Source organism: Zea mays, chromosome 3 (genome assembly GCF_902167145.1).
Source record: "Zea mays cultivar B73 chromosome 3, Zm-B73-REFERENCE-NAM-5.0, whole genome shotgun sequence".
Classification (NCBI taxonomy): Eukaryota; Viridiplantae; Streptophyta; class Magnoliopsida; order Poales; family Poaceae; genus Zea; species Zea mays.
The window spans coordinates 146,421,494-146,432,104 of NC_050098.1; the positions used below are offsets into that span (position 1 = coordinate 146,421,494).

General features: G+C 42.7%; 2 protein-coding genes across 4 annotated transcripts; one reads left to right on the plus strand and one right to left on the minus strand.

Moving 5' to 3' along the window:
* Positions 1 to 1,966: 1,966 nt before the first annotated feature.
* LOC100216610 (uncharacterized) lies at positions 1,967 to 4,952 on the plus strand. 2 transcript variants are annotated; one of them, XM_008674009.2, is made up of 7 exons: positions 1,967 to 2,309; positions 2,840 to 2,905; positions 3,355 to 3,501; positions 3,875 to 3,982; positions 4,075 to 4,164; positions 4,268 to 4,390; positions 4,606 to 4,940. In XM_008674009.2, the coding sequence occupies exons 1-7, from the start codon at positions 2,114 to 2,116 to the stop codon at positions 4,698 to 4,700; spliced, it is 825 nt and encodes a 274-aa protein (XP_008672231.1). In that variant the 5' UTR covers positions 1,967 to 2,113; the 3' UTR covers positions 4,701 to 4,940. The 2 variants fall into 2 exon arrangements, with proteins under 2 accessions (XP_008672231.1, NP_001136495.1); NM_001143023.1 differs by having other exon boundaries at positions 2,111 to 2,309; positions 4,268 to 4,952.
* A 755-nt stretch (positions 4,953 to 5,707) lies between these two features.
* On the minus strand, positions 5,708 to 8,855 carry LOC100193750 (uncharacterized). 2 transcript variants are annotated; one of them, XM_008673936.4, is made up of 9 exons: positions 8,151 to 8,855; positions 7,914 to 8,036; positions 7,695 to 7,799; positions 7,145 to 7,324; positions 6,761 to 7,018; positions 6,574 to 6,675; positions 6,244 to 6,306; positions 6,064 to 6,132; positions 5,708 to 5,974 (listed from the first exon to the last, which is right to left on the minus strand). In XM_008673936.4, the coding sequence occupies exons 1-9, from the start codon at positions 8,652 to 8,654 to the stop codon at positions 5,921 to 5,923; spliced, it is 1,458 nt and encodes a 485-aa protein (XP_008672158.1). In that variant the 5' UTR covers positions 8,655 to 8,855; the 3' UTR covers positions 5,708 to 5,920.
* Positions 8,856 to 10,611: the final 1,756 nt, after the last annotated feature.

The following is a 10,611-nucleotide window of genomic DNA, read 5'->3' on the forward strand; positions in this document are numbered from 1 at the left end:
CTGCATGATACTAATGGTTGCAATGTAGTGGTGAAACAGATAGATTATAAATAACAAAATTTATGTATGGCCAGAATCACAAATTGATTATGAAACATTTTCTCATAACGGTATAACACATATTTTGTATATAAGTTATCGTAGTATACTGGTATTATATATTCCTGTTCCAACGCACGTGCATTCAACTATCATGTATAGAAGTCTGCACGGTACTGTTGGTTGCAATGTAGTGATGAAATAGTTAGATTGAAATAACAAAATTTATGTATGGCTAAGATCACAAATTAATTACGAAACATTTTCACATAACAGTATAACACACATTTGTTCATAAGTTATCATGATATTAAATGTTTCCGTTGCAACGCACGGGCACCCACCTATATGTGTTTATGTCTACATCATGAAACACATCTACTACATCTCTCTCCAAGCTCACTTACTACCATTGCACAATGCGTAGTAGTAGATAAGTATCACCGATATTCTTGAATTATATTTTTGGATGGAGGTAATATTATTTAAAGAAGAGCTTTGCATGCTATTTCTTTTGTTTGAATAATGCATTATACTTAAATTCCATTTTTTGCATGTGTGAAATTTTTTCTTCGTAATATTTTTTTTCCATGGATCATACTTGTGAGTCATTTTCATAAACCAACGCCAAGCATGAATCCATGTTTCCTACTTCAAACCCCGAACAAACTCCATGAGCAAGAGGCACTCGCGTTGTCGTCGCTCATCGATGACGAGAAGAAGCTTGACGACTGTCAGTTCGACCTCTAAAAGCAGTCTTACGTGGTCGCATGCGCCGCTGTGTACGACAAGCTCCCGCGAAGCCGCCGCTTGGACGCGGTCCAGAGCAGCTGCACCGCGCTATCCATCGTTAAGCAGGGGGGCCTTATGGTTGTCGCCAACGTCGACGACTCTCGGGTTGTTCTGGACACCACATCCGACGACGACGCCATCAAGCCGTCCAGCTCATCGTCCACCTGAAGCCCAACCTGCCACGTAAGTCGCTACTGACCGGACATGAATTCTTGTGCGCTGGGACGATGGACGTTGCTGACGTTGTGTGAGTGTCCTCGAACATGATGTATGTAGTGGAATAGCGCATCCGGTGATGCAACGACCAGGGGTACTACCTCGCTGATGAGCCCGGGGTGCACTTCGTTTGATAGCCCAACCAAGAGTCATCAGTACTCGTCATGTCGCGTGCGTTCGACGACTACTATATCGAGGATTGTGGCGTCATCTTGGCACCAGAGGTGACACAGAGGAGGATCGACAACAGTGACCAGTTCGTCATCCTCGCCACCGTCAGGGTAGCTTTTGTGCCGGCCTGCCTTTAATTCTCTTCGCAAACACATACACACTTACCTTTTTGTTTAAGCAAGAGCATATGGTGGTGCGTGTCTGATGACTAACGATGTACGAGGGAATTTTTCCGGCATGTGTGGAACTTGCTCTCCAATGATGAGACCATACAAATCGTGGTATATATCGAAGTCTGCATGATACTGATGGTTGCAATGTAGTGGTGAAATAACTAGATTAAAATAACAAAATTTATGTATGGCTAGGATCACAAATTGATTATGAAACATTTTCTCATAACAATATAACACATATTTTGTATATAAGTTATCGTAGTATACTGGTATTATATATTCTCGTTGCAACGCACGGGCATCTAGCTAGTGTAAGGATTAAGGTCTAGTGGATCCCTTCAAAAGGCCAACAAACATGGTGTCCAAGTTTTTGTCATGGAGAATAATTGTGCCTTATGTAAGGTCAAGTCATCGTAAAATTAGTCAAGAACTTAATAGTTGTTTTGATGAGGTCAATATAAGAATTGATTTCTTACATTTGAAAAAATAAAAAAAATAAAAGGAGTGCTACGGATTAAATGTGCGTGCCCGTAACCAACTACAAGCTCTCAAGGCTTTCCTTCATGTTTCACATTTTGGCCCATTTAGGCGCCATGCCCAGCCCAATCCAAGAAACAACGGAACGAGGTTGGATGATGACGTGGTTTTCTCCTTTTTCCCCACCAAAAGAAATTTGAAATCCAGTCAGTCCAGGTTTCCCCAGCCCCTCCGCTTCTCCAATGTCTACCGCCGTCCACGCTGCAGCCATGGCGGAGGACGCCGCCGCCGATCTGCGCCGGAGGATGAAGGACAAGCGAGCCGCCATCGAGCGCCGGATCACCGACTCCCGGGACCGCGCCGCCGCCGCCTCCTCCGCCTTCAGCGCCGCCCTCCTCGAGGCGCGCTCCATCGCCAACCAGACCGTCTCCAACCGAGGCATATCAAACTCTTGGCCCCCTACTTCTACTACTCGCCTCTTTTTTCCCCCTTCGGCTTTGGCTTCGCCCTCCTCTCCAATCTTTGGTTTAGTTAGCATAATGGATCAGCCAGGTCCGGTAGGGTTAGTGTTTCCGTGGGAAGCCAGCATCCAATCCACCACCGAGGCTCCTAAAACTAGTCAACCAGGCAGCTCGATTCTGCCTGGCACAGCCCCGCCTACTATGTTGGCCTTGTGCTGAGATCTCACTCAGTGGCAGATCCAAGTAGGCAAGTAATCAAGCACCTGCCTAGTACTAGTACTCATTTCTTGATAAAGGTGTTCTCTCGAGGTGGCCGTCGCTCAATTCATCTACCACTCATCAATTTGGCAAACAGCTTTGGCCGTTGCCTTTTAGTACAACATTTGCCATTAGCATCTTATCTATATGCTTGTTTAAGCTCATTATTATTTGCAAAATTACTTTACTCATCTCTCTCTCTCTCTCTCTCTCTCTCTGTGTGTGTGTGTGTGTGTTTTGGATTGGCAGCAAAACTCAGCGAACAAAAACAACACCTCAGGAAATTAGAATCAGATCTAGCACAGGCCCTCTCCGGTGAGCACAACTGCACAAGCATTTCCTCATTTCCATGTGCTTTTCAATCTTCTCCATTTATTATATAATTATAGTGAAATATATTATCATTCTTCTAACGGTATGCTGCATTGGATAACTATTTCTACCATTGTCTATCTCCATTTCATTTTGTTTGTCTTATACATGCTAACGGTATTCTGCTTGTGCCAATTTTCTGTTATTTCTAGGAACAATTAGATATATACCATTAAAAGATCCAAACTTTAGATATATACCATGGACCCCACATGTCATTGACTCATGTGGACCCACATGTAAGTGAGATAGTAATGGTATGGATCCAAAGTGGTGATCTTTTAATGGTATGGATCCAAATTTCCCTTATTTCTATTGCTTGGTTGTTGGTTCCATACTACCATCCTGGTTTCTTTGTCAACCTCAGCTCATGGAAGGTTTCTCCCCTGCAGTCCAAGCAAGCAGAAGGTCAAAACACAAGTTCATGACTGAGTCGATTTCAAACACCACTGCAACAAATGAACATCTTAGACACTTGGCTATGGACCGTAGGTCTACAAGAGATGAATGCATGAATGCCATATCAAATCAACTAAAAGGTAGATGTAATTACTGATTATACCGTACCGTTTGTGGTATTCAGTTTTCATGATATATTTCTTTTTTCCAATCCACGTGTTTGGATACTTGCATATTCTTCAACACTGTATGTCGCAGTGTGATTGTTAGACAATTAGCAGTGGTTTATGCAGATTCTGAAATTACAAAAGCGCAGTTTGAAGGGTTTTGTTGACTTCTTAGATCCGAATGAAATCATTACTGATGCTTCTAAAAAAATCTAGGTTTAGTTTGATGTATATACATACACTATATCTCTGTTACTGTGAACTTAATTCTTTTTTCCTAAAATTTTTCCTGGAATGCGCATAATCTCGAACTTATGTGCCTTAGTAAATCTTAATTTGATGGCAGATATTGAATCCCTTGAAGCTGAAAGTGACGCACATGGAGATAAGAGCCTAGAGACGGCTCTTATGTGGTATGATAAGTTTCTTGGTTTTCAAGTTGTTGGAGGAGAAGGTAATGGAAATCTTAGTGACATGGTTAATTAGTATGTTAGGTTGATGCGATAGCATGTGACACAGTTTTTTTTTGTTTTTGTTTTTTGCAAGGGGTGAAATTTGTGTTCAACAAAATTGATGTGCAAAATCCTGACAAGAAGTATTCTTTTTGCATAAAACTTGCTGGAGAAAGATACATCTGTGAGTTACAAGTTTCTTAGCTGAGCCATCTGATACTTGTAGTAGACGTCACATGATTACATTTGTGCATCGACGTTGAAGTTCCTTTTCTTGTCGATAACAGTAGTCTGGTGTGTTCCATCTGTGGACGATGCTGAAGAATTGGTGAAGGATCTTAACTGCAGCAATGATCTGTACAAATTTGTGAGGGCCATGAGAGAGATGTTCCAGGCTGCTACAATCAGTGGTATTTTATGCTACATATTCTCGTTACGTGTTTTGTCTTCAATCATGACATAGGTTCCAAGCTCAGGACTATTGGGCATGGTTTGCGGTAGTTTTTTTTAAGTCTTTTGAACTTAGTTAGTTATTTGGTGGTTTGTAAATGTAGCAACCAACTCGTCGTTATTATTTATTTGGAGTTATGGTTTGCGTTTTTTTTGTGTGTGTGTGTGTGTGCAGGAAATCTGTTGCCAAGCTCCTTTTGCCCCGACGTTTCATCCATAACATCTTCATCGTTCTCAGCGTTATCACTGGATTCCAGAAGTGAAAAATAGCATTAATCAGAGTCATACCATGACATTGACTTAGCAATGGGCTGCGGATATCTGTACAGTACAAGTTGAAGCACTTCTGAAGCCCTCTTCTGTTACACACGCTAGCAGTGTTGTATAATGCTTGTCTGCTGCTTGCATTTTGACTCCAAACTCGCAGTTTTGCTGTTTGTAACTTTGTACTATTACCTATCATTCTTAATAATCATGGTAATGTTTGAGCCTTTTAGGTGCTCGATCCCACTGATTTTGATCAACGCATTATTTTGTTTTTGTTTCTTTATTAGCCACCCATCAAAATTCTCACTGCGCTTTGCTTACCAAGAACATTAATTTTCATGGTTTGACGTCTTGTGAACAGAAATTAGCATCTGCATTAATTTTCATGGTTTCACGCCTAGTCGTATGTGTACTCTGTCCCCCATGTAATAGGCCCGTACAATTAGCCCACGCTCTCATGTCGACCCCGTACTAAATTAGTAAAAGAAAATATAAATTACGCACAAAGCATATAGCATTGTATTCTCTACGAGCATTATACTAGTTTTTCCCATGAGTCCCATGGATTTCTAGCAGCTCCAACCGATTTTGCTTCATTTCTCCTTGTCAACAACTTAGTTCAGCCGGTGTTTTTCCTCTGCCTGCACATGATACTAAGGCAATTCTTAATGCATAGTTTCATGAGAAGTAGTTTTATACATTAATTAGAGTGACATCAGATTTTTAGATGACATAACACCATATTTATTATAAAATGATAGAAGTAGTTTTATCACCATGAAATCATGTCAACACATGAAACCGCTATTTAGAGCAATTTGTTTCATCACCATGAAATCATGTCAACTACATTCATTTTATACATTTCTATTGGCTATTTAGATGCGACATTTAATTAATATTGTAGCCTATGAAATTGTGAAGTTATTGAAAGTGATTATTTATTTCACTCACCTTTGATGATATGACAGTATTGATTATTTATTTCATTGAGAATGGCCTAGGTAAAGTTAATGAGTAACAAACCAATCCAACTGGTGAAGTTAAATGTCGCTTACACTTTTAGTTCTTGTCTTTTACACGTACAAACAACAAAAAGAATCAATGAAAAATTACCGGGCCTCACAATATACAGAAAAGAATCACTCAATAAACCAACATCTCAGTATCAGTACAACATTTCGTCTGCCTCCGATCTGGTCCCTCCAGGCCCTGCCGCCTCCTCACCGGATGTGGCTTCTTGAGAATGACGAGAGCCCAATATCACGCACAGGAGTCTGAATAAGAGAACGCACCACCATGCAATCAGGTGTCAGGAATGCTGCTCCCATCAATTCATTCTCAACCTTACGAATTAAATGCCTACCTGTGTTCTAACTGATGGAAATATGTTCCAGAACCGTAGAGTTTCGTCACCTGCCCCTGTTACTATGGTCTGCAAATCACATCTCATCATATTAGCTGCTCTCCTCGATGAGATACATACTAGTTTCTCGGTTCATCATCATTAAATACAATGTACAAACTAACTGCAACCGGATTTTACCTGTCCATCAGGCGACGACGCGAGGTAAAGCACACGCATCGTATGTCCAGTTAGAGTTGCAACCTAATTTCACCCAAAACAATCGAATGGTCAGTGAAATTAGGTTCAAAGTATCTATCATCGCATATAAAGAAATTATATACAGCAAATGGTTTCCATTGCTTGCTTTTAACTTTCACTGTTGTTTTAAGCACTCCTGATTCAATGTATCTATCATCCTATACAAAGAAATTATCATATCTCAGAAGCAAGCCGAGCAGAGATTGTGTTCCACAGATTGGAGTGACTGTATAGATGTATCCCAAAGCATGCAGTGTATGTTAAGCTCACCTTTGACATGGATGGGTATTTCCACACCATGATCTGATTTTGGGAATATCCATGTGTGCTCACAAGCTCATTCACATTTTTGCACCAGGCAAGGTTGCAAACCTGCAACAGGAAGCAAACGATGAGGATAGATTTATAGAAGCACCACACAGCAGAGAGGTCAATAGTGGTCAGAACTACTACTTGCCTGGCTGCCTGTGTCAATTGAGTTCAGAACATTTCCGTTAGCCGTGTTCCAAAACCTGATGCATCTATCAGCTGTTCCACCTCCTGATGCTAGGAGTCCTTGCTGATGTGGTGACCACGCTATTGCTTTAACAGCAGCTGTATGTTCTGTCAACCGCAAAACTGGCTGTTGCGATCGTTGGTTCCAGACTAATAACTGGTTGTCATTTCCGCCTGAGGCAAGCTCGCGGTCGTCATGCGACCATTCGAGTCCACAAACCTAACAATTATGTTTGCACAAAACGTCTCAAGCTTCCAAACCCTCAGACAAAATGCTAATTTTTCTTTATTTTGCACAGCAATTGAAATATTTGCCAGGACGACATTTATGTCATGCAAAACTCACCTCTGATCTATGACCAGAAAACTTGCTGATATAGTCATTGGGGACACGGATGTCATGCTGCAGTATGTTCTTGTCCCTGCTACCCGACGACAAGATGCATGAGCTCCATGCTAATACCCCAGTCCTTGTTTGGTGACCTCCCATATTTCTAATCCGCTTACAGCGAGAACTATCCCAAATCTGTTTCAAGTATTAGGGTTACCTGTATGTCAGTACATCTTATTCATGGATTTCAGAAAGAATTTGAAATTGCCATGAAACCTGGCATCGTAGTTGCATGAATACAAATGAAGCAATTCCTTATGCGATGCCATATTAAGCTACCATATAGTTGAATAAAGCTCAGTTCCAAGTGTGACCTGTGATTAATTTTTTGGTTGAATTGCATTTGTGAAACAAGTGAAAATGTGAGAAATACATCAGTTCAGATTTTCAGATAACAAAACTGCATTAGTGAATAGATCATTTCCCATTTGGCACTAGTTAGGTTTGAGAACTGACTCATATTGCAGTAGCAACATGAAAATGGAGGGAGCGAAGCAAGGCATACCTGGACATCTCCAAGGCCGGTGCCAATGGAAAGATAAGAGCCTTCCCGTGACCAATGCACGGCGCATACGCTGTCCCTAGGCCCCAAATCGCAGAGCTTGGTGACCTGGATTTTGGTTGGTGGGTTAGGAGGCGTCATCGAATCCATCATTGTCACTGTCCTACCAGAGGTAGACGCAGGTATGCAGCAGTAATCTTGTTCGTATAGCTGAGACAGTACCTTGCTATTGGACGCGGACCAGAGGTAGACGCAGGTGCCGAGGCCGACGGCGAGCACGTTCTGCGAGGACCAGTCGACGAGGTTGAGATAGAAGTCGTCCTGCAGGGAGGGCGCGTCCAGGACCTGGCGTGCATAATACGGACGCGGCAGGGTTGATCAACAGAACTGCCCACGAAGTGTTTGTGGGATTGTCAAGTAGGAAGGAAGGAAGGGAAGAAATGAAGGCGCGTTGCCTACCTTATGCGGCGTTTTGGGGACCTTCCTGGGTGGCTTCTGCGGCGACGGCGCGTCTCCGGATCCCGCGGTGCAGTCATGGTGCGCGGCGGCAGCTTTAGCGAAGGGTGAGGTGGGAGCGGAGTGGTCTTTCTTGAAGCGGAAGAGGTTGGTGTTGGGCGAGGCGGAGGCTGCGGAGGTGGCGGTGGTGGGTTTGGGTGAATCGGGGCCAAAGAGCTCGGCGCGGAGGAGGCGGGAGTAGGGCGTGTCGTCCTTGGCTGGGGAGAGAGGGGAGTCGATTAGCGCGAAGTTCTGGAGGCGGGAGGAGGAGCGGCAGGGGATGAAACGGTCGCTGTAGGTGGTCTTGGATGGGGAGGGCGTCTTGGGAGGCTCGGCGAGTCGGCGGGAGGGGGACGGCATAGAGGGTCCCGCCCCCAGCCCCACGGGATCGAGGCGGAGCGCGGATGCCATGGACGGTGGCACGTTGAGGCGCGGCTTGGCGTCCGAGGCCGGCGCCGCCACCGCCATGGTGGATGAGATGGATTACTGGAGATGGTTACCTCAAGAATCCTTCCTCCGCGTCGCCTCCTTGGATCTCCCGATCCCGATCTCGATTTCGATCTCTCCTCGACGAACAAGGAAGGGCCTCGATCGAGGGAAGGCAGGGCAAGTGGGAAAGGAGGAGGACTCCACTGCAGGAGGGGAGCGGAAGAGAGGCAGCGGCAGCAACGGTCACTAGTCGCTTTGTCGGTCGGTGGACTAGCCGTTGGATGGAGTATGGGCCAATTCCACTGCGCGCCTGGGCCCATTTTTTTGCTGACTTCTCTTGCTTTTGCATATATATATATATATATATATATATATATATATATATATATATATATATATATATATATATATATATAAAACACGGGAAAATCCATTTTATCCCTCTAAAAATTTAATGTTAGTTTTTTTATTCCTCAACTATAAAATCCAAAACAGCTTCTTCATCGTCTCTTAAATTTAAACTGGACATGTCACCCTATGGCAGTTTTTCTCAAAAGTTTCTATTTTTCTTTATATTTATTTTATCTAAATCTTTAAAACCTATAGTAAATCTAATAGAAATCATAAAATAAAAAATATATAATTACACTAGAAGACTCTATATGGAAGAATACAATTGAGTTTTCTAATGAGAGGCAACACATCAGACAGGGATACAAAATTACAATACTTAGCGTCTTAAACTAGGACAGATTGTTGTCTCTGTGTTTACCATCGAGTTTGGCTTACGCCGAAACGCTTTAAACCCTCCTTCGGGTAACCCATAGTAGGATTAATGGTCATCAAACACTGAGAGGTGGCATTGCTAGATAGGGGCTTTCAACAAAAAGACGCGAAGGTCGATAGATTGTGTCAAGTTCATTGTAAATTTTAATAGATTTTAATCTCTATTCCAAATCAGACGCTGAAATGATTCAACTTGCATGAGTCCTACTCATACATGACCAAGTTTTTGAGTCACCTCCCAAGGCATTGATAGATGCGGTCCAAGTCTAGTTGGACTCCCTTTTGGACTCAAGAATACCACTTCAATCTACCACAAAGTGGTCACAAGACAAATTATTCACTCACTCTTGCACAAGAGGAGGGATACGAGCAACAAATCCCACTGATAGGCATCCAATGAGGCCTAGTTCTTACCACCAAGATAGATAGAAATATTATACACTATCCAAGACTTCGACTATTTAGTAACACTTCTACTTCTCGTGTAGTCTCTTTTAAGGATTAGCTATCATACCAAGCTAGAGTCACCACCTTATCCATCTTGATTATCGAGCCCTGCACTACCAATAGCATAGCAAGCTATGATCTTACAAATGTTGTTGGTTCATGCTACCCGATATACAACATGATATTGTCCCTACCACCCTGGGAGTAAACAATGGCTACACTATTGATTTGTCATACCACACCTTAGAGCATATAATGTCTATGTCGTTTGCTCCTGCTATCCGACACACAACAGTATGTTGTCCCTGCCACCCCCGTGGAGCATACAATGGCTATGTCGTTGGTTTCGGCTACCCGACATATATAGGATGTTGTCTCTGTCATCCTGGGAGCATACAATGACTACATCGTTGGTTTCTGCTACCCAACACACAATAGAATGTCTTCATGTAACCTCTAGATCGAAGCATACAATGTCTATGTTGTTGGTTCTTGCTACCTTGCACACAAAAGGATGTTGTCCATGACAATCCTAGGAGCATACAATGGCTCCACTATTGATTCCTGCTACTTGATATACAATAGGATTTTGTCCCTGCCACTAAGGACATATAACAACATTGCTCTTTTACTTCTTGTCCATGGATCTATGAGACAAAAAACACAATGTTGCTACTTCCTATTTCATAGATGAGTACAAGTTGTGATTAAAGGCATATAACAACATTGCTCTGTTACTTCTTATCCATCTACAACATACATA